Source organism: Grus americana, chromosome 18 (genome assembly GCF_028858705.1).
Source record: "Grus americana isolate bGruAme1 chromosome 18, bGruAme1.mat, whole genome shotgun sequence".
In the NCBI taxonomy this organism is placed as follows: domain Eukaryota; kingdom Metazoa; phylum Chordata; class Aves; order Gruiformes; family Gruidae; genus Grus; species Grus americana.
This window is the reverse complement of record NC_072869.1, coordinates 8,611,816-8,634,254: the sequence shown is the minus strand read 5'-3', so window position 1 is coordinate 8,634,254 and position 22,439 is coordinate 8,611,816. Positions and strand designations below refer to the sequence as shown.

General features: G+C 63.6%; 1 protein-coding gene across 6 annotated transcripts; it reads left to right on the top strand.

Moving 5' to 3' along the window:
- Window positions 1–201: 201 nt before the first annotated feature.
- On the top strand, window positions 202–22,381 carry RHBDF2 (rhomboid 5 homolog 2). 6 transcript variants are annotated; one of them, XM_054846332.1, is made up of 19 exons: window positions 202–331; window positions 10,547–10,676; window positions 12,929–13,078; window positions 13,187–13,311; window positions 13,892–14,084; window positions 14,156–14,368; window positions 14,946–15,074; window positions 15,466–15,599; window positions 15,859–16,077; window positions 16,243–16,354; window positions 16,902–16,976; window positions 17,379–17,540; window positions 17,688–17,788; window positions 18,205–18,268; window positions 18,414–18,508; window positions 18,740–18,815; window positions 19,316–19,416; window positions 19,659–19,812; window positions 20,480–22,375. In XM_054846332.1, exons 3-19 carry the CDS (start codon window positions 12,953–12,955, stop codon window positions 20,897–20,899), a joined length of 2,499 nt encoding a protein of 832 aa, XP_054702307.1. In that variant the 5' UTR covers window positions 202–331; window positions 10,547–10,676; window positions 12,929–12,952; the 3' UTR covers window positions 20,900–22,375. The 6 variants fall into 6 exon arrangements, with proteins under 6 accessions (XP_054702307.1, XP_054702303.1, XP_054702308.1 ...); XM_054846328.1 differs by having other exon boundaries at window positions 12,929–13,311; XM_054846333.1 differs by lacking the exon at window positions 10,547–10,676 and having other exon boundaries at window positions 215–331; window positions 20,480–22,381.
- Window positions 22,382–22,439: the final 58 nt, after the last annotated feature.

Genomic DNA, 22,439 nt, shown 5'->3' with positions numbered 1-22,439 from the left:
TGGCAGCGCCCGGTGCCGGCGGTGCCAGCCCAGCTGCCCCGTGTGTGCCCACAGCACCCGCGGCCGTGGTGCTCGCTGAGCGGCCGGCGGGGCGGGGACCCGCGGGGACACCCACGCGTGACGCCATGGGCGGGCCCCCAGGCGGAGCCCCGCCCTCGAAGCGTCTCCGCCCCAATGAGGTCCCGCCCCCAGGAAGCCCCGCCCCGGTCCCGCCCCCAGGCCCCGCCCAGCCCAGGTGGAGGCGGTGGCGAGCGGCGGCCGGTGCCGGCGGGACCGGGACCGGGACCGGGACCGAGAGCGGGGTCAGGGCCGGGACCGCGGCCGCGCCGAGGTGAGCGGGGCCGAGGGTGGGTGGGAGTGGGGCGAGGCGGGGGCGGGCGGGGGGGTGTCCCGGTGCCTCCGCGCCGCTTGCGCTTCGCGACCGCCCGGTTCGTTGCTGCTTTGTGACCGGCCGCATCCCGCCAGCTTCCTCCTCCGCCCCGCGGCCGCTCTGCCCGGGTCGGCCCGGGGTACCGGCCCCGCCGGCGGTGGGCGCCTGCCCGTGCCCCCCGGGGGCCCTCTGCCGGGGCGGTGCGGGTCCCCCTGCCCGGGCTGCGGCCGTGCCCCGCGTCCCCGGGGCGGGCAGCCCGGACGGCTGGGGGGGACCCTCCTCTTCCTCCTCTTCATCACGGGGGGAAGTGGGTGCGTGTCCCGGCGGGGTGACTCGGCCGTGGGGGGGGGAAGGCCCTGCCCAGGCCGGGGAGGAAAGCCCTAACCTACTTTCCGGAGCCGATGGCCCGATAAACAAGCGGGCGGGCGGTTTTGTTTTTGTTTTGTGGGTTTTCCCCGGGGCTGGCAGCGCCCTTCGGAAGCGGCAGCAGCCTGGAAGCCACGCGTGAGGGCAGGCGAGGGTGCCCGGGTCCCTGCCCGAGAGCATCGTCCTCCCCTCCCGGCTGCCGGTGCCGGGGCTTTGTTGTTGTTGTCGCTGGTTTGAGGTTTGGGTTAAAGGCTTTGGCACGCTCGCACGTGCTGCCTGAAGTGGAGAGTGCTGCCACCAGCCCTTGGCAAACAAACCAAACCCACCGAGACCAGAAGGAGCTGCTCATCCTGCATCCGTACGTGCATCCCGCAGGGAGATGCCGGGTGTGGATGTTTTAGCCGCTCGATTTTTTTTTTGCTGTTGGCCCTCAGCAGTTTTGGAGCAGAAGGATGAGGCTGGGCTTTACCCCCGTCCTGCCCTGCCTCGCTGCCAGGCCAGCAGGACCAGGCAGAAGCCATCCCTCCAGGCTTGCCCACAGCCGGACCGCAGCGCCCGTGATGGTCCGAGACCCCGCAGCTCTCGCTCAGCTCCCCGTACCCACACTCCGCAGGGGGAAGGGGACCTGAGAGGCCGCGTTGTCACCGCTGGCTCCCTGCAGCAAGAGGAAGTGCCTGCCCTCTTCCCCAGCGCGGCGTCATCCTTCCCGCCATGGGGAGCCGGGACGTTCGTTTGCCTGCCTGCGCCCGGGTCCTGGATGGTCTCTCCCAGGGATTTCCAGGGTGAGCTCATTGTATCGCTGCTGCCATGGGCTTGTGGCACATCAGCCCGGCTGGAGGGTCCGGGAGCACACCCCGCCACCATCCCATGGCTTTCCTGAGCAGGAAAATGCCACCTGGCTGAGCTCACTCCATCGTGTCCTCCGAATGAGCATCCTTCGGCTCCTGCCTGTTTTCCAAGTGGAAAACATCCCGTAGCTTGAAAACATTTCACCTCCAAAATGAGCTGTAGAGGTTCAAGTACAGCCATACCCCGGAGAAACCAGGGCCGCCTCTGCCTGCTCTGCGCCAGGTGCCACAGGCTCTGCGCCACGGCTGGCTTCACAAGTGGTTTCCTGGGCTCCCCAGCTGCTGTGCCTGGGCTCTGCCGTTCTCAGCTCCTTTGCACTTAACGGGGTTATCAATGCCTACTGCTGCCTGCTCATTTGGAGGGTGGCTTCTGCCTGTTTTGCTCCTGTTTGCTGGTGACCAAAGCAAGCCTTGGTGGCCTCCTTGCTTCGTCTGGTTGGGGGTCTCTTTGGCGCCGCCGCAGCTCTGCTGGAAACTGCACCCAGAGGCGCTGCAAGCCCCGGGGCGATAAAGGGCAAACCACAGTGGGGGGAGCGGGGTTTGACACCCAAACAGCTGCCCTGGTACAAATTCTGCAAGACCAGGCTGAGCCTGATGTCGCTCTCAGACGCACGTGCGAGCGCTTGATGTGTTTTGTGCACGCCGGGAGAGCGGTGCTGCCAGAGCGTGTCCGCAGATGCCGGCGGCAGGAACAATAGATGCCGGCGGGTGCTGGGAGAGCAGCTCAGAGGCTGGGGATGCGGAGCATGGGGGTGTGAATCTCGTGGGGAAGGGGGCTGGCTGGGTCATCTCTCCTCAGGGGAGCTCTATTCCTTGGGATGAGCTGGGGAATTTGGGCGGTGTTTGGCTGCACTGGGCTGAAAGACGGGCACGTGGCTATTCTGGTTATGGATCCTTTTGCCTTTCATACTGCTCCTCTTTAACTCTTACACTGAACCTGAGGGAAGCCCCCAATAAATCTGTATTCCTTCCCTTGGGATGGTGGTCTCGATCCGAAAACAACCCTCAGGATGAGCTTTGGGTCAAAACAGCGCTTCTTGACAAAGAAAGTGGGGATGGGTGATGGAGAACCGGCCGGCGGGGGGCTTGTGGGGGGGGTGGGGGTGGTCCCACATCCTAAAACATCCGTGGCAGCGTGCTGCGCTCTGCGAGGAGGGGGCTTGTCCTCCCGCCGTCCCGTGCCTGCTGTGTGGGAGCTCACCAGGCCAGCACGGGGCTCCCGAGATGTTTTTACATTTCCCGTGGGCACTGGGAGCCCTGCAGGGACCTGAGCGTGGGCTTGGCGCTGGTAGGGGCTCTGCACCAAAGGACTCAATTAGTGAAGGCTAAAAACCAATTACTTAAATCTATATGAGCCCACAAGTGATGGGATCATAAATTCTTCTCTTCTTGTAGAGCTTTTTATCTAATGACCGCTGGTCCCTGCTGTCCTGCTGGGCTGGGAGATGTCTGGTAACGTGATGGGCACAGTCTCTTTTAATTATGAGGATCCAGGAGTTGTGGTCATTTAGGAGCACGAGGTGCTTTGAGTTACGGTCGTTTCCCAGCGTGTGCTTGTGAGTATGGAAGAAATCCTTGGCGCTGGTACGCTTTTTGTCACTTAATCCCCGTTTCTTAAAAAAAAACAAACCAAAAAGCGATTGGTTGGTGATTGCTCTCGTAATGAGGCATTTGGGGTGGGGAGTGGACCCAGGGAGGACGCCTTGGGGAAGGTCCATGTGCCGGCTGGCCCCAGGACCAGCCCTGCCATCTGCTTGGCCACCGTGCAGGACCCCTGTGTCCCCCCTCATCCTCGGGGACCTGCACCCCCAGGGCTGGCATTATGGGGTGCAGGGTGTGTTAGCTCAGGGCAGGGGCAGCCCCCAAATAACTGTCTGGGGAGGGCAGGGGAGCAGCCTGCTCCCCTTGTGGAAATCAAGCATTTATGGGTTTTGCATGAGGGCTTCCCCCCCTCCTGCTTCGTCCTCTGGTAACTTAAATCTGGGGGAATTGTAGGGATTTTTCTTGAAGTCCTTACAAGCTGCCTGGGGAAGGGAGCAGCTCCCTGCCCACCGGGGCAGCGGGGTGGTGGGAGAGCTGGGAGTCTCACTGTATTGCAGTGCCTCAGTTTCCCCAGCTGTGAAATGCCACAAATGAGTCGGTGTGAAGGTGTCCTGTGAAACCCATTGCTTATCGCCTCGAGGGGAGTTTGAGCAGCCACTGGTGCAGGACTCGCCGCTGTGGCCGTACCCTGAGGGGGGGAGCGTGGGTGCAAACCGACTTGCTCGACACCTGCGGTGCTGGAGGCCGTGGCAGAGCACAGGGCAGGGAGGGAGCAGGGCAAGTGCCCGGTGATGCTCCTCGGCCTTTCCCCAGGCTGCTGCCCTCGGGTGGGAGGGAGAAATGGGCCAGTGCGGGAGGGACGCGGTCTCTGTGCTGGATGTCCAGCCCCGCGGTGACCCGCTCGGCCGGGTGGTGTGCGGGCAGTCACGCCTCGACGGGATGCTCCTGCTCCCAGCTCCCATCCCGGGGGCTGCTGTGTGCCCGGCCATCCCGAAGGACCATCCCTCCCATCCACAGGTGCCTTTTTGGGGTGCTGCAGCTCCCGGGGTGATCGTCCCCTCCTTCCAGCAGTCTGTGGGTTTTTTTCATTGGCCTTTTGTATAAAAATAAATAACTCCTGATGCATTTGGTCTGAAAAACCTGCTCGGAGCAGGGGAGATGTGGCTGATGCCCCCTGAGATGCCCAATGTACCGGTGCCCAGTCCCACGCCGTGCGGCTGCCTGCGCTCCCTGTGTGTCACGCAGCTGCTTGTGCCGGGGGTTTGGCGTGGTTATCCCTGTAATTCACCGGCGCAGGGCTGGGAGTGACCTCCCGGTACGTGTAAGCCCGAAGGCTCTGTGCCGTGCTCGCGGGCAGCCGGGGTGAATCCCCGACTCACGGCATCGGTGTGTCCTGCCCTTCCCCTGGCAGCGTGAGAGCCTTGCCGGGACCAGCACCGCGCTGCCAGCACAGGGCTTTTCCACAGCTGATGCCATAACCTGGGCTGAGTTGGCTCGTGCACGTGGTGGCTTAACCCAGTCCGAGCGCTTCTTGGAAAGACGGGGAGATGGCTTCTTAAAAATCAGCATCTCCAGCCCCTGCAGGGAGCTGTGTGGCTTCCCCATGGGCACAGCATCCCTGGGTGGGATGGTGGGCAGGAGGAGGATGAGCACAGTGGGGGAGACCCCACCACCAGCTCTTGGCAGCCGAGAGGCCGCAAAGTGCGTTGCTGGCACAGGTCCACAGCGGGGAGAGCATCCCATAGCTTCCGTAGGATCCCTCGTGCCGGGCTTGCGCTGTGTTGGATGGGGATGAGCTGTTCCTGGTTGGGCTTTCCTCTGCGGGGTGCGGACCTGGGTGCTTCTGGCCTCGTGGCGATCGGGAGCGAAGGGACGAGGCTGAGGAGTGGCCCACGTTCCGCTGCTGGTGCTTGGGAGGAGGGAGAGGTGGGCATGGCAGCAGCCTCCCCGGGCCGCACTGGGGCCGGGGGAGCACTGAGGCTTTCAGGGGGTTAGCTTCTGGTCTTTCTACCCCCAGAGGACACGGCCCCTTTGCAGGGGTGGCTGGAGGGCGGTGAAATGGGGTATCCATGGCCGGCGAGGCGAGCAGCTGCATTGCATGAGCCTTGAAATGGCTGCGTTGAGATAAGGAGCCTGTTCCCGGAGATAGGGAGCTTTAGCTGAGGGGGATTGTCCTGCTCCCAGGCCAGGGCTTGTTCTCGTGCCTGGGATGAGCCGAATTCATGCGTGGGGCTGAGCACCGCCTCCCGCTGCTGCATCCCACGTGGCGTGGGGCTGCTCGGAGCTCATGGAGAGGGGACCCTCTGCAAATCTGGGGCACTTCTCCCAGCCCAGTGCTGCTCCGGGTGGCTTGATGCTCTCCGAAAAGGGCAGTGGAGGATTGGGGAAGTCTGCAAGCCTGGCCAGAGCCCTCACGTCAAGTGTTGCTGTCAAAATGAGTGTTTTGCAGAAGAACCAGAGGAAGATATATGTGTGTCCCATCCCCATGGCACTCTTGCACCAAGAATTTTGCTTCGAAGAGGGAAGCGAGAATGACCTCAGTAATGACCCGTGGTGTGGGAAACGCAAGCAGATGGCCTGCAGGCAGGCTGCCCTCCCCTTGCCTTGGGGAAATAATGACCTGGGACCCCTCAGATCCTTCCAGAAGGTGCAGCCGGGGCGGGAGCACTCACACCATCATGCCCATGCACCCCATGTTTAAGCCAAGCTGACGAGGTACTGTAGTAGCTCTGAGTCATTACGCAGCTCTTGGATAAAACCAAGTGAAATCAATCCTGGTAGCCTGAGGAATTCGTGTGGCGCCTGGAAAAGAGCTTTCTGGGGGTCTGGAGAGCGCTGCAACCCTGCCTGCAGTGCCGTCGGGGAGGCGCCGACCCCTCCGTGCTTTCACTGCTGGAGCCGCACTTGCGTCCCTCGCTGCCGGCAGGCTTTCGCCCTTTGCTCTTTCTGAAGCCGTTGGGGTGACTCAAAGCCTCCACGTGCGCGTTCCCTGCTCGGCTGGGGCTCCAGCGCAGGGAAGGGGCCGGCGGGCTGGGGGCCCCCCCGTGCAGCCGCAGCCCCTCCAGCGGCAGCCCCCCACCCCGGCCGGTGTGTCCCCACCGTGGGAAGCAGAGCGGGTTTGTGTGGTGCCGCCTGTTTGGGGTTATTTTGCTGGGAGGGTGCGTGGACCCCCTGGAGCCCCCCGGGGTGGGGGAAGCGGGGAGGTGCTGGAGTGGGTGGGCAGCGGTGCAGAGGGACCCCGGCTCACTGGGGCTCGCAGCCCACCCCAGCGGGTTGGGAGCCTTTGGGTGCCGGGGGTGGGGTCATTGTGCTGGTAAAAATTAACAAAGGTGGGAAACGGGCCGTGGCTGGGATGTGGGAAATCCTCCGCGTGGCTTTTTCCATCCGCTCCCAGATCCCACAGGTGAATCCTCCCCTTCCCGCGCCCATACCGGCAGCGTGGCCCGGGACTGCCGGAGAGATTGGGGCCACGCGTGCTCCAGGCGATCAGGCTCTTGCGGAGGGGAAGCCCAGCACATGGCTGCCTTGTGCAACCATGCGAGCAGCCGTGCGCCCTCCCCGGCCCTCGCTTCCTTTCCCCGCAGGCAGGCAGGGCTCTGCCCGCTGCGCCTTTATCAGCGGCATCCAGCACAGCCCCCCCCCCTCCCCAACCGCCTCCCCGGGCCGGCTCTATCTCCCCTGGTAGTTTTGTTTCCTTCCAGGGCGTGCCGCATGCTCCAAGCTCGCCCGGGCTGAACAAACCCGCTGTGGTTACCCAACGTCCTGCCCGACGTAGAAAATGGGAGAGAATTTCCTAATGGCAGCGCGGGTGAGGTATGTGCCGGCTGCCTGCGCGCCCCGGGGAGCGGCTGGGTTCTCGCCACCCATCGAGCATCCGTACCCCATCTCGCTACCCCGGCAGCTGTGATGGAGACGGGGATTAAAGCTTCTGCAGGTGTCGGTGCCGACCGTGTGGCTCGGCGATGCAGGAGAGGGAGGGGGCAGCTTAAAATACCCCCTGAAACACAGCGGGTCTCTCGCAAGACTCAGGGTGAAACCTTGCACCTTGCAGGTTTGGGGTCCGGTCCCGTAGCGGCGGGGTTGGCACGCGTGGGTAAAAGATGGAGTTGCCTTCTCTGTGGTGGGGGGAGAAAAAAAAAAAAATCAGCGTGATGTCGTGGTGCCGGGGTGTGAAATGGCCAGGCGTGGGTTCGGGGGGGTGCTCTGGGCATGCGGCCATGCAGGGACAGGAGGGTTCCTGCAGTGATGCCATAAAGTGTATTTCGTCCTTTTAAAAAAAGCCTAAAAACTCAAAGCATAAAAAATAAGCGGAGGTTGAGAGGAGGGAGGCAGCAGATGGAGCCTGCCTGCTCCCAGGCTTGCGGGGTTGGTGCTCTCCGGGTCTCCCTGGTTGAGTGGGTCCACGAGGGACCGAGACACACACGGGGTCTGGGCTTTCCAAGGAGAAAAATATGAAGATATTTAGTTCCCTGCCCCAGAAGTATTTTTGCCTTTTTTTTTTTTTTAAATATTTTTTCATTTCAAGAACTGTTTGTCTTGGGCTCCTTCTCTTGATTCTGAAATTTGAGATTGGAAAATGGTAAAAAGCTTTATGAAAGGGAGCAGAAGGGGGGAAGGTGCTGGGCAGCCGCTTGGGGTCCTCCGCTCGGGTGTGAGTCCACAGGGGCTCGGTGCTCAGAGCGATTGGACCCATTGACTTTCCTATCCAGGGCTCTTAATAACCGGGAGCACCTTTTAACGAGGCTCCAGCCTTGAGAGAGGTCTTTAACGCGCTTGTGAATCATTTATGGGCAGCCGTGAGCGCGGCAGCGGCACGCTCTGCTAATGGACTCTGGGGTGCGAGCGTCAGCGATGGCTGCGGGGGTGTTTTGGGGGCTCTGTGCCATCGCTGACCCCTTTCTCGCTCCCCTATGGAGATGGAGAGGGAAGAGCAGGGGCTCATTGTGCTCGGGGTGATGGGTGCTTGGGTGCTTACGGGGGGTCCTGCTCCCAGCCCTGCGCCCTTGGGTGGCTCAGGGCTGTTTTCTCCTCCCGGCTTAATCGCACCAGCCCGATGCACTTTTATTCCAGTGCTGGTAACGCTGCCTCCCCCGGCACTGACGGGCACGATCCCGATCCTTCTCTGAGCCTCTAGGCACCCGCTGTGTGCCGCGTCCATCCCGCTCCGACCAGGGCTGCTCTGCAGGGTTGTCTCCAGTGTCTCGTACGATGGCTGTGCTTGGTTGTCCCCAGCTCTGCAGGTTGCTGCTTGGCTTTGCTGACGGTCCCTTTGCTTTGCTTGAAGCATCCCGGCGTGTCCCGTGTACGCGGCGCCTCGCGCAAGCCGCGTCACTTTTTCCATCACTTTCTTCCTTGGGTGTGCTTCCTTGGGTCAGCGTCTGTCGTGATTCATAGTGGGGCTGGGAGCCAGCCGGCCCTGGTTGCCGGCCCTGGTTGCCCTCCCTGTGCCTCGCCTGGCTAGAGACTAAAACCTCGTCCCAATTGCTCACCAGTGCCCCTGCCCTCCCAGGAGGGGATGGGGGCTTCCCCCCCTTGTTGCTGGGGCAAGGGCAGCGTCCCTCGCTGCTGGGTGCCGGGCTTTGGCAAGCTTCAGTGAACGCGACAGCTTTGGGCGGGAGGATGGTGATGGTGGGGCATCTCTTCTTATCTACCGGACCGGGTTACCCCCCTCTGCCCCCCACCCATTAGTTGCTCCCCCATGGGTGATGGCAGCATCCCCAGTGCATTTTTCTCTCCACCTGGAGATCTTTTCCAGCCTGAAGTGACTGTGCCGTCCCAGGACCCCTCTCTGAGCTGGAAGCACAGCTCCTACCAAGGTCAGGACATGCCCGTGGGTGCCGAGTCCAGTGTCCGTCACCCCCCTGCTGCTGTCACCACCTTGTCCCCGCAGCAGGGCATTCGCACGGCCGTCCCCCAATGCCAGCTCAGCACGTCCCCCGGCGCCAGCTCAGCACGTGTCTCCTCTCACTTCCCTTTCCAGTCCCCAGGGCAGAGCCACCACGTTCACCTCGAGCGCCTGGGGACTGGGCTGAGGCTCCCGGGGGACCCGCAGCTGCCAGCGCCCCGGGGGGCAGCCGCAGCCGGGCTGTGCCCTGCGGATGGGGCTGCTGGGCAGGGAGCCGCGCTCCCCGTGCCGTAGCTTTCCGTCCCGGGGCTGGGAGGGCGAAGGGGACCTGGAGGGCTGAGCTCATGGCAGGTTTGCTCCGGACGGAGGTGCCGGCTGGCCCGTTCTCGCGCTGAGCAGGCTGGGTGAGAGCGGTGCCAGTGCCGGAGGGGTTGGGTGCCAGCGCCGAACACGTGGGGAGCTGGAAAACACCTTCCCAGCACCGTCCCCGGGAGATTTCTCCGCCTGGCACAGGGTAAAGCTTCTTACGGGTCTGGATCCGTGCTCGGGGGAATGGCCGCTGCCCCCAACCTGCGTGGCCAAGGGGTCTTCAGCCCTTGGGGGCTGCTCCCCTCCTCCTCCCTCCTTCTCAATGCCAAATATTGCGTTAATGCACAGAGCCGTGAAAACTGCTCCGGCCGTGCCGCGTGACCGGGACGGCAGCTGCCCGCCGGGTTGTGCCAGCTCCCCCGGGAGCTGCGTCACCTCGCTCGGGGGGAGGCCGGGTCCGTCCCTCCACCCGTGCTGCACCGGGAGCTGGTGGGGAGTGGGACCGGGCTCTTCAGCGTGCTGCAAACCTGCCTCGCCAGGAAACATGAAGGTCCTTGCCAAGGGCTGCCTGGGGTGTGATGGGAGAAACGAGGGATAAGATTTTTGGACCTGGGGTGTTAAGAGGGGGACCGTGCAAAAGCACCGTGTCCTCTCGCACCTCTGAATGACGCAGTTTGACTCCAATTTCTGTGCTTCTGGCTGTATCAGACCCTACCACTGATAGCCGTTCCCTGGGGGGTGGAGGAGGATGAGGGTGTCCGGGGCTCGCCCCGACCCCGGTGCGTTCCCATTCCCGGCTCTCCCGAGCAGCTGGCATCTCAAGCTCGTTGCTGGCTGCCCTGGGAGGAAAACAAACAACGTCTCCAGCTCACCAGAGGGAGGGAAAGTTTTGCTTGCTGGTGCTGGCGTTCTCCCAGCTTAGCAGCTATGAAATACCTTGGTGAGGCGCTCGGGTTTTCTGCCCGCTCTTCGTGGGTGTCTTGCTTCCCGAGAGCTTTGCCTTGCAGCAGTGGGTGAAAACTCCCTGCCTGTCCTGCGTGGTTCCCCTGCCGTCGAGCAAGGTGCATCGCTGCGAATGGCAGCTTTTCCTCCTGCTGCTGCCCTGTGCCAGCAGCTGGTCCGTGTCCCCAGCGTGCGGCCACCAGCAGCCCCGTCCCCAGGACCCAGGGAGCGTTGAGCTCAGCTCCCCCTCTGCCCGGGACGCTCCTGCAGCCCTTGCCTGCTTTCCCTCGCGTGGCTTCTCATTGCAGCCTCTCTCCCCGCCAGGCGAGGCAGGAGTTCGGCCATGCCCCGGGGCTCCCGTGCGTGAAGGACAGAGGAGGAGGAAGAAGAGGAAGGCTGCCGTGAGCGTTTGCCATCGAGACGCGCTGCGCAGGATTCCTGCCACTCTTATGAGGTAGGGAGACCCTGGTGGGAACCAGCACTGGCTGAGCCTCAGGAGAAATTTGGGAGCTGGTTGCTCCCAGCTTTAGTGCTTAACGGCAGCAAAGGGTGAGGCAGCAGCTGAGCTGCCTGCAGCACCCAAGGGTGCTGCTTTGGTGCCTCTGGGGAGGCAGGCAGCGTGCCGGGATCACAGGTGCTGCCTCCAGCAACATCTTGCCTGGTTCTAGCGGCGTTGGTGCGACGGCTTCCTCGCATCTTCCCGTCTGGATCCCCGCCACGACTGATTTATTGCCAAGGCTGGAGAGCAGCAGGGTTAATTTGGGAATGAGGACCCTGCCCCACCACCAGCCAGGGCTGCTGCCACCCCTCCATGGGGGGGTCTTAGTGAAGCCTCCGCTCGGGTTGCATCTGGCATTCCCCCTGCCATGCGCGTCTCGCGTGTCCCCAGCGTCGCCCCGCTGCGCTACCCCAGCCAGCCCTGCTGGAAGGGAGCCCAGCGCCCGTTTCAGCGCAGGGGCAGGCGGGAGCAGCAGGCTGTCGCCTGGCCCAGGAGCCGATGGAGGGCAGCGATGCTCTCTAGTGCCACTGGCTTAAGGTTCCTGCATCCCCAGGGAGCTGGTCCCATGGGGACCTCACGCTCCTAAAGCCAGGCTTTGCTTGTGGTGGGGTCTGAGGGGAGGGTCGTGCTCGAGACTGAGTGCTGGGGGAGCTACGAAAGTGCCCCTGTGTCTGACTCCTGCGTTGGGAATGAGCTGCCCTGTTGCAGAGGGGGCCGGTGGGGTCCTCAGCTGGTTGCTCAAGCACCATTACCTAAGGGGAGTGGAGCCGTGGGAGGCCGGTTGTTGGGATCCTGGGCAGAGAGAGGGGCCAGGCCTGTGGATCAAGCTGGGGTTTTGCAGCCCGTGGCGCTGTTGGACTCTGAGCTCGACTTGGTGATGGTGGGCAGCAGCAGAGGAGCCCAGCAGGACACCTGGTCCCCCCAGGGGACTCTGCTGTCCCCTCGGATAGAGAGGGCCGGCTCCCGTCTCCCCTTGGGAGCAGATCCCTTGGGGATGCCAGTCCTCCTGGCCGCAGGGCTCGGTGCGTGCCGCACGGGGTGACTGTGGCAGGTGGCACCATCCCCGTGACCGCGGCTGCACCGGGAGGATGAGGGATGCTCACAAGACTTGTGCAAGTCCCCTGGGTGCTGGCACGTGGCCGAGGGGACATGGAGAAGCTGGGGGGGGGGGCATGCCTCCCTTTGAGAGTCCCCATAACCCCTAATAGGATCTGGCACTTGCTCCTTGCGCTTGGATGGAATTACCTTTCCTGCGAGGTCCTGCCTGGCGTAGCTGGGCTGCAGCAACCCTCGGGGAATTGCTCGAGGAATTAACCGCCTCTTGGCCGTTAAGCTTCTCCCTCCTGGCACGTGGTGCCGAGGAGGATTCAGTCTCCCAGCCCGGTGTGTGCACACACGTGCCGAAGGGGAATGTCCCGCATCTCCCCTCCCACGGGGCACCCCGACACGCAGCAGGTCCCGGCCCCGTGGCTGGAGGTGCCACGGGCTGCCCCAGCCCCTCTCTCTGCAGCAGGAGCCGCGTTCTGCGTGGGGGGCGGTGGTGCAGGTGGGGGTGTGAAGAATTTACTGAGCATGGGGTGTTTTCAGGCTTTGTGTGTCCCCTGCCTGGCTGCGTCCCCTCCCTTCCCACCACTCGCCCCTGCATGGGCAGCTCAAGCTCTTTGCAGACCCCCAGGAGCGCCTGCGATCCCCCCTCGGCTCCCTCCCCGCACCGATCAGCGGGGGCCAGTCCCCCTGTGTCCAAGAGCCGTGGCTGTGTCCCATGGGCCTAGCCGGGGCTTGCAGGGGACCCCCCAGATTTCCCATGCACGTGCCAAGCGGGTCAGGCACATCCTGGCGGGGTGGGGGGTGCAAGCTGGGTGTCCCACAGGCATGTGCTGGTGTGATGGGGATGCTCTGACCCTCTCTGTCCTGCTGTCCCTCACTGCCTCCGGCAGGTGAAGGGGTGCTGCTGGTGGTCCCAGGGGACTGGGAGCGAGTGGGAACCCACTGTCCACTCAAACCCGGGGAGGGGGTGCGGGCATCAGGGATGCGGTGGCTGGGCTGATGATGGCAAGGTCAGCAGGACAGCCAGCAGCATGGGGGGCTGAGGCTGGTGAGATCCCGCTGGTGAGGGTCCACCTCCTGCTGGGACCCAGCCTCTCCCCACATGTGAGCTCCTGCGGGGATATTTCTTCTCATCCCACTGACTCCCTGCACCCTTCCAGCCTGCCGACCACCGCTGGCCCAAGATGTCAGCCGGTGACAAGAACGGGGGCAGCCGCTCCAGCAGCAGCCGCCTGCAGAGCAAGAAGCCCCCCAACCTCTCCATCGTCATCCCCCCCCGGGAGGCGGAGGAGGATGGCGCCCGCAAGGAGGTGAGTGACGGGGAGCTGTGCCCATCCCACGCTGGGCTTGGGGGGCTGTGGTCCCCGGAGGACCCCCCATATGCCATTCCATCCCTAACGCCCTGCTCTGCCTTCCAGCCCTCCAAAGTGCCCATCTACCGAAAGAGCAAGAGCCTGCAGGAGCCCCGCTCGAAGGGATGCGAAGGCTCAGAGCACCAGCCCGGCTTCCGCCGGCAGACTTCCCTGTCCCAGAGCATCCGCAAGTGAGGGCCGGGGAGCGGTGGCGTGAGGGCAGGGCGGGCTCCGGCAGCGGCTGGGTCACCAGAGGGGTCCCTCGGTCCTGGTCGGGGTGTTGTGGCTGTGGGTACCGGCAGAGGACTTGGGATGGAGAGTCGCAGCTCAAAAGGGAACACCTGGGAGGGTTTTGTGTGGCTCTGCTTTGACTCACCGGTGTCTGCCTGGGGACGATCCTGCAGCAGAATTGTTTAGTGCTAATTCACGCCGTTGTTTTGTGCACTGGGGAAATTTCTCAGCCCTGTTTATGTAGGACCTTCATGAGCACCTTGAGCTCTATGTTTGCTACAGCCCAAAGCTGATGCGCTGTTTCACGCAAGGTGCAGGTCTTGATGGGGTTACCTCTCTAGACAGACCCAAAGGCCAGTGTCCCCTCTGCAGCATCCCTTCCCTTCCCCGAGACCCGCAGCCAGGTCCAAACTGCCCTTCTGCGGGCTGAGCTGAGACACCCTGACCCAAATCACCTGCCGGAGGGGATGCCCGGGTGGGATGGCATTACCTGGGGTGGGGGGACCAGCTGGGTGACAAGCGTGCCCACTGTGTGTCCAGGGGCACGGCGCAATGGTTTGGCATCAGCAGCGACTGGGAGGGGAAGCGGCAGCAGTGGCAACGCAAGAGCTTGCAGCACTGCAGCATGAGATACGGCAAGCTGAAGCCTGCCTACCGCGACATGGAGCTGCCCAGCCAGGAGGTGCCCTCCTTCCAAGGCACCGAGTCGCCCAAGCCCGCCAAGATGCCCAAGGTAGAGCTCGGGGCACATGGTCCGGGTCCCAGCCCTGCTTTCCCAGCACCGACACCTCTTCCCTCCCCCAGATCGTGGACCCGCTGGCCAGGGGCCGTCCCTTCCGCCATCCTGACGAGACCGACCGTCCCCACACGCCCCACCACGTCCTGCCCCCGCTCACCCCTGGCGTCGTCTCCTTGGCGTCCTTCAACAGCATCCGCTCCGGCTACAGCCGCCTGCCACGCAGGAAGAGGGAGTCCGTCGCCCACATGAGCTTCAAAGCGGCCGCAGCCCTTCTCCGCGTGAGTTTTGGGGACCTGAGGTCCCGGTGCCCCCATTCTTTCTGATGCTGGTTTCAGCTCTGTCCCTCACCCATCATCTTTGCTTCTTGGCTTTTTGCTTTGCACAGAGATCGCTGTCTCTCTGGGGTGGATTTGATGGGGGAGGTTGGTTTTTTTTCAACCTGAGCTCTGCTTAAAAAGAGACATTTTGGTGAAAACTGGACACCTCTAGAAAAAAAGCAGCTTCTGGGTTTCACTGCTGAGGAGCCAGGAAGCTTCTCTGGCAGCTTTCTAGCCCCTGGGGAGCCCTGGGCAAGCCTTGGGGGCAGGTTTGTGGGACTGAGACCAAACAGGATTCAGAGGTCACTTGTCAGGCTGACTGACATGGTCCTGGTCCATTGCTGGCTCTGAGGAGCTGAAGGCAGCATCTGCTGCCAGCTCTTACTGCCTGCCCTTCCCACGCGGCGGGATATGGTGGCCGGTTGGGATTTCATGCTTGCCACTCGGCTTTGGGGAGGGAGGCTATGAGAAACCCTCAGTGCTACAAAAACTGGGGGGGCTTCTTGTTGCTTACCCTTATTTGCTTCCCCTGCCAAAGGGACGCTCTGTTCTGGAGCCGCTGGCTCCCAAGCAGAGGAGCAACAAGAGGAGCTTTGTGTACCCCAGCTTCATGGACGAGGACATGGTGGACGCTGCTGATACCCTGGACTCATCCTTCTTCAGTAAGGCAAGCGCCGTTCCACGCCGGCTGCCGGAGCAAGGAGGGGGCCCGGTGCCCCCCTGCACGGGGGCTGGTCATGGAATGGGGCTCTGATGGGGACCCCCGTGTCGGTGCTTTGCCCTGCCCTGGGATTAGGGGCGTCGGTGGCCACCGTGCCCGGTGCTGCAGAGCCCCGGTCTTGGTGATGCTCCTTGGGGGCGGCAGGGAGCGATGCTGCCATCGCGGGCACGTTTCACGCCCTGTGACTTGTAGTTGGTGGGATGTCAGTGGGGATCACCCTCTCCCCAGGCTTCGGAGCCAGGTGGAGCCAGCTGGGCTGGTGATGGGCATGCTTGGTCAGGGGGAGGGTTCTCACCCATTGCACACATCCAAGAATGCGTCTCCATCCTCCTTCCAGATGGACATGCATGATGAGACGTACTCCATGCCTGATGATGTCTTTGAGTCACCGCCTCTGTCAGCCACGTATTTACGCATGCACCCCGTGGGGGAGGATGCCAGGGCATCCCCCGAGGTGGAGCAGCCTACCCCGTGAGTACCAGCTCTCGGTGGGTGCTGCCTCCGAGGCTGCCCAGATCCCCTGCCGCAGTCAGGATGATGTCCCCAGCCATCCCTGCCTTGGGGCGCTGGGCACTTTTGGTGTGCTCCTAGGAGGATGAAGCCAAGAGGTGCCCCTAGCCTGCATACCAGGGCATCATCTGGCTCCAGGCTGTGGCCATGGGGTTGCATGCGGGGGATTTCTCAGCTGGCCCCATTCAGTGGGTGTGATTGTTTTCTCCTTTCTCTGCAGGCGGGAAGGTGTCCGGCTCACTTCAACCGCTGCCAGTGTCGGCCCCGGCCTGGCTCCCCGGCGAGGCAGGCGCATTGCTTCCAAAGTGAAGCACTTTGCCTTCGACCGCAAGAAACGCTACTACGGGCTGGGGGTGGTGGGGAAGTGGCTGAACAGGACGTACCGCCGCAGCCTGAGCAGCATCGTGCAGTCGCAGCTGGAGATCACCGACAGCCACCGGTGAGGAGGGACCGAGGGGCACGGGGCTCCTTGGGACTCCCCAGCTGTAGCTCAGATGCGTGTGTCCCCCCCCTTGATGCTTGGGCATGAGGGCTTGGGGGACTGCAGCATCCCTTTGCCCAGCCATCCTTGAGCTGCTCAAACTTTGGGTCCTTTCCTCCGCAGGCCGTATTTCACATACTGGATCACCTTTGTCCACATCCTCATCACCTTGCTGGTCATCGGCACCTACGGCATCGCCCCCATCGGCTTCACCCAGCACGTGACGACAGAGTTAGTAAGTTTAAGAGCTGCTGGCCGGGGCTGCGCCCTCCCGGCTCTCTGGTGACGTGTCTGGCTCTGAAATGGCAACCAGCTGGCTGCCGAGAAAAGCAAGGCTGGTGTCTGGGGGGTGCCCTCAACACCCCGAAGGGGGGATCCTCCCACTGGGGTTAATCCTGGGAGCCTGCAGCCAGCTGCGTTGCTCCCCCAGCACCCCAGGAGGAGAGCAGGTATCTGTCTTCCTGGGGGGACCGTGACCACCAGCGTCCCGTGCTGTCGTGCTCCCGGTCACGGCTGGGAGCGTCTTGGGATGCTGCTGGTTGAGAGGCTCCATTAAACAGCCTGCCCAGGGCGTCCGCTGGGCGAGCAGCAGCACGTGTGCCAGCACAGAGCATGCCGGCTTTGCAGCACCGCTGCCCTCCCTCTCCCTCGTGCATCACTGGTGGGACCCACAGCCCTTCCCCTTGGATGAAGGGGGCTGCTCAGCCCCCCGTCAGTGGAGGGAGAGGGGGCTGCACCCGACCGGCCCCCTTGGTGGGAGCTGACCCTGACCTGGCTCGCAGGTGCTGAGGAACAAGGGCGTCTACGAGAGCGTCAAGTACATCCAGCAGGAAAACTTTTGGATCGGACCCAGCTCGGTAAGGGCTCTGCCAGACCACCGCCCCCTGGCCTGAGGCCCTGCCCTTCCCCGGCCTCTGCTCCCCTGCCCTGAGCTGAGGGGGGGTCCCTGGGGTGCTCACCTCCCTCAACGCCTCGTCCCAACCTGCTGCCCCGGGCCCTTGGTGCCCCCATCCCTCTGGGACCTGCTGCGGGGCTCAGCCCGGGCTGGGGGCTCAGCAGCACTTCCCAGAGCCGCAGCATTGCGGTGGGACGGTCAGGAGAGACCCTGTCCCCTTCCCACCCGCCTTCACCCCACTGGGGTAATGGAGACTTGTGGGGACCCCCTGCCCCTGCTGAGCTCTCCCCAGGGGCAGCTGGAGGGAGGGGAGGTGGGGGGGGACGGACACGGAGCAGCCCCTGGACTGGCATCTCTCTCCCAGATCGACCTGATCCACCTGGGAGCCAAGTTCTCCCCCTGCATCCGGAAGGATCAGCAGGTGGAGCGGCTTATCCAGCGTGAGCGGGACCGGGAGCGCGGCTCCGGCTGCTGCGTCCAGAATGACAACTCAGGCTGCATCCAGACCCTGCCGCAGGACTGTTCGGTGCGTGCCGCTGCCGCCGGGAAGTGCTAGGGAACCCTGGGGAACAGGGGGAAACCATCTCCGCCCTGCACAGCACCAGGGCAGGATGCGTGCGGGGTCAGAGCAGTGTGTTTGCCGCCACATCCTCAGTCTCTCCGTCCTCCCCAGGAGACGCTGGCGACGTTCATCAAGTGGCCGGGCAGCAACGCGCCGGCCATGGGCTTGGGTGAGAAGCGAACGTCAGGGGCCGTGTGTCACCAGGACCCCAGGTAGGAGCGACGGCTGGGGAGAGGGGCTCGTCTTGTCCGAGGAGCTGGGGGCTCTTACGCGCCGTAGGAGAGTGATAAGGAAGAGGGAATCTGGGGAAACTGAGGTGGGGTCTGTCCTAAACGTAGGCAGCAATGGGTGATGCCATTGTCTTGTGCTGGCGTCTGCGCGCTCCGCTCTGCGGGGTGTGAGCTGCGATGGGTGATGCTGCAAGGGGGCATCAACGGGGCTGTCTGACAGACGCGAGCGCCGCGGGTTCACCTGCGGAAGGTGCTGCGGTGGGGTGTTGTAGGACACCACGGTGCAGGATCCCCCCCGAGCCAGGGGAAGGGGCAGGTCCCGGGGCTGGCTGTGCCCGAGGTGGGTCCAGTCGTGCTGGGGGGGTACCCGTCCTGACCCCCCCACCTCTGCCCACCAGGACGTGCGAGGAGCCGGCGTCCAACCCGCCCCACGTGTGGCCAGATGACATCACCAAGTGGCCGGTAAGAGCCCGGTGCCACCACGGGCTGGGTGGCACCGCAGCAGCAGCCTCCGTGGGAGGCACAGCGGGCGACAAGCCGGGCAGGGGGCTGTGGGGAGAGCCAGGACCCTGACCCTGACCCTGGCTCCTCTCCCTCCTGCTCGTAGATCTGCACCTACGAGACCAAAACCAACCACACGGGCTTCGCCCACATGGACTGCCAGATCAAGGGCAGGCCCTGCTGCATCGGCACCAAGGGCAGGTGGGTGGCAGCGATGGGGGCACCCGGCCCGGGCTCGGCTTTCTGCCCTGCTGCCCGTTATTGCCCCGTTAGTGTCCTGTGCCAGGGGGAGAGGGAGATTATGGAGCCTGGGGGGGGGGTGGGAAGCGTGGTGGCAGCAGGACCAGCTGCCGGTGGCAGAGGGGGATGCTCGGGGAGGGGAATGGGGAGCGAGCCCTGCCCCGAGCGAGCCCCTGCCTGCCCTCTGCCCAGCTGCGAGATCACGACGCGGGAGTACTGCGAGTTCATGCACGGCTACTTCCATGAGGAGGCAACGCTCTGCTCGCAGGTGAGCGCGGCCACGGGGGCACGGCGGGGCACGCAGGACCTGATGCGAGCAGCCGTGTCACGCGTTGCCGTACCGATGCCAAAGAACTTTATAGTATCCTGGGACGTGGCTGGGATGGGTGTGAGCAGGAGGGATGGAACGTGGAGGCTTTTCCAGCTATCGGCTGGACTCCTGCTGCCGCCGCGTGCCCGCCTAGCTGCTGTGGGGCAGAAGGAAACGGGGCTCGAGCCAGCCTCACCCGGGCAGCACCGGTGTCCTTGGGAAGGGCACATCCTGGGCAGGAAAACGGCCCTTCAGCATCTCCTGGGGCACTGGGGGTGCTCAGTTGCTCCCTCCCCAGCACCTGGGCAGCGTGGGTGCCCCACACCACCCGGGGTTCCCCCCCACAACTCACACGTGGCAGCGTCGGCCACGATCCCTGTGACCCATCCGTTGGTCCCTGCAGCTCTGGGGTGTGGGCCAAGCCCCTGTCACCCCCCAGCGCCCCCGTGCTGTTGCAGGTGCACTGCCTGGACGAGGTCTGCGGCCTCCTGCCCTTCCTCAACCCAGAAGTCCCCGACCAGTTCTACCGCCTGTGGCTGTCCCTGTTCCTGCACGCCGGGTGAGCCGCGGCCCCTCGTGCCCCCAGGGGATGGGGGGACCCGAGTATCCGTTGGGATGGTCTGTGAGCCCTGATGGGTTGGGAGAGAAGAGGGGAGGACGCCCCCAGACCGCAGCGACACGCGCTGCGCCGTGGGTGGAGGATGTTTTGTAAGACGTCTCGTGCCCCGGGGCAGCGGGTGGGAGGGCTGGGCAGGGGCTCGGGCAGGGCAGGGGTCTCTAACGAAGGGTCTCTCCCCTCAGCATCATCCACTGCCTGGTGTCGGTGATTTTCCAGATGACTGTGCTGAGGGATCTGGAGAAGCTGGCGGGCTGGCATCGCATCTCCATCATTTTCATCCTCAGCGGCATCACGGGCAATCTGGCCAGTGCCATCTTCCTGCCATACAGGGCGGAGGTGAGAGCTGGGGGGGCTCTGCCCACATCGCCCTGAACCCAGCCAGCGCCCCGGGGACCAAAGGACACCCATCCCTGTCCCTGTCCTTGTCCCGGCAGAGGTTTGGGGAGGGGGCTGCAGCCGTCAGCACAGAGCTCTCAGCCCCCAGTGGGTTTTGCTGCGGGGGAGGGGGGAGTGGGAGGCTGGTGCCCCCGTGGTGGGGGGAGGGAGGGCTCTGCCCCACGTGTGGGGTTCGCACATGTCGCGTGGGTCACGCGTCGTCACGTGTCGGTGTACGTGCGGGGTCCCCAGGCAGGCAGATGGCTAATCTGCTGGCAGCAAAACCCTGCCGGGCTTTAAATGAGATCACGCCGAGCACCCTAATCCCCCCAGGGGTGCGTCAGGATGGGGCCGGGGCGGGGGGGGGGAGTGCTGTGGCCTGGGAGGGGGTGATGCTGCCTGGCTGCTGAGTCACCGAAAGCACCGGCTCTGCTGGAACAGTGCCGGCGTGCTCCGCTCCTCTTCCTCCCGTGCCAGGGCTCCCGCCCCCGAGCCCTGCGCTGGTGGAGCGCAGCTCTCGGGGGGTTGCAGGAGCCAAACGCATTTTGCGAGGGGAGGAGATGGTCCCTGGGGACGTGTCTGGGGTGACGTGCGCAGGGTCCAGCTGTGACTTCCCCCGTCCCCACAGGTGGGCCCCGCCGGGTCCCAGTTCGGCTTGCTGGCCTGCCTCTTCGTGGAGCTCTTCCAGAGCTGGCAAGTGCTGGAGAAACCCTGGAAAGCCTTCCTCAACCTCTTCGGCATCGTTCTCTTCCTCTTCATCTGTGGCCTCTTGCCATGGATCGATAACATTGCTCACCTCTTCGGCTTCCTCAGTGGCCTCCTCCTCTCCTTTGCCTTCCTGCCCTACATCACCTTCGGCACGGTGGACAAGTACCGCAAGCGAGCCATGATCATCGTCTCCTTGCTGGTTTTCGTGGGGCTCTTTGCCTCGCTGGTGGTCTGGCTCTACGTCTACCCCGTGAACTGGCGCTGGGTTGAGTATCTCACCTGCCTGCCCTTCACCAGCAAGTTCTGCGAGAAGTACGAGCTGGAGCAGGTCCTGCACTGATCCTGCTGGCGGGGACGGGGCTGGGAGAGGCGCCGGCGGTGATGCTTTCCATGGCGTGGGTCTTCACCAGCCTGCAGGAGACGGTGGCTGCTCCAGGATGGGTCAGACCCTGGGCACGGCTTCATCCTCAGGGCTGGCGGGTTTGGGCTCACCCCTGTTAAATGTTGGGGATGCAGTGGGGAGCGGGGCTGGAGCCACCCTGCTTTGCACCCCTTTGGGGCTGCCTCGTGGCACTGAAAAGCCACAACCGCTTTGGGGACCGACCCGGGACCCCAGCTGCCGCCTGTGTGGGGGAAGGGCTGAGGGCAGTGGGGTTTCGGGGCATCCACGGCCAGGCTGGGCTCCCGGCTCCGGGGCTGAAGCTGCCGAGGTCTCCTGCCTGTGTCCCTGCCTTCTCAGGCTCCTGTCCCACCTCGGTGCCGCTGGTGCTGCGGCTCATACTGTGAACACAACCCCCTTTTTTGCAGGGGCAGGTATTTTTATCCGCAGCTCTTTGGCCCAGGGATTTCCCCAGCTTTGGGCTCCCCGGGGCAGCTCTGAGGTGTTCAGAGCTGAGCTTCGAAGGCATCTTTCAGTCCTGCTCGCACGTGGGATTCTCCCCCGACGTCGTGGAAGGAGGCTTGTGCTTCCCCACACGGGCTCCTCACTGGATGGAGAGGCAGGACTTGGTGCAAGGGGCTTTTTTCCCCCCTTATTTCAGTGAAATTTCCTCTTTGGAAGCAGAGAAGTGGCACGTACTGTCTTTGTAGTGCTGTGCTGGGAGGCAGGCGTGGAGAAAAAACCCTGGGGGGCTTGCGTGGCTGCTCCTGAAGCCCACGGACCCCTCGGGAAGCCATCGATGCTCCCACCTTTCACTTCTGCCTCGAGTCTCTGCTGTTACCCCTTTCCCTTTTCCAAAGCGTAGACACCCAGGTAACCCTCCCCGTGTCAAGTGGTGCTGGACAGACGGAGAACCGCAGGACGGGGGCCGTCACCTTCCCTGCCCGAGGCTGCGCGTCCCCGCCTGCCCCCAGCCCTGGGCCGCTGGTCCCCAGCGTCTCCTCCTCCCTGCCACCAGCCGTGGCTTGAAGGCAGGTCCTTCCTGGGGTCCGGGTGACTCCTCCGAGCTGGTTTGGACTTGGGCTGGTGCTGGACGGTGTGTCCCTGGGTACGCGGTGCCTTGGTGCTGGTGGGTCTCGGTGCTGTTAAATGGGGGAAGGTGTAAATCCCCCAGCCGGGATGTCCCGGGGTGAGTACTCAAGGGCCGGGAGCTCAGCTCCCTCTGTCCACAGCCGCTCTCGGGGTGAGCCCCAGGAGCTCTGTGGCACCTGCATCCCTCCCTGCATCCCTCCTTCCACCACGGGCCAGTTTGCAGCCCCGCTCCGTCCCTCCAGTTGCTGCTCCAGCCAAAAACAGACACTTCACCTCATTTGTCTCTTTTTGATACTTTTTTTAAAAGCTGTGGGTTTTTTTCCCCTTAATAAATTTCTACCTGTATTTAATGAGATATACAAGGCCTCTTTTCCCTTCTCTGGTGTGGGGATAGGGCACTTTTAGGGGG

Bases quoted from the DNA above. Each gene is read 5' to 3' on its own strand.
- RHBDF2 (XM_054846328.1), top strand. From the start codon at position 12,953: ATGTCAGCCGGTGACAAGAACGGGGGCAGCCGCTCCAGCAGCAGCCGC. The intron at 16,355-16,901 runs GTAAGTTTAAGA...CCTGGCTCGCAG, and splicing joins AGCACGTGACGACAGAGTTA to GTGCTGAGGAACAAGGGCGT. The intron at 18,269-18,413 runs GTAAGAGCCCGG...TCCTGCTCGTAG, and splicing joins ATGACATCACCAAGTGGCCG to ATCTGCACCTACGAGACCAA.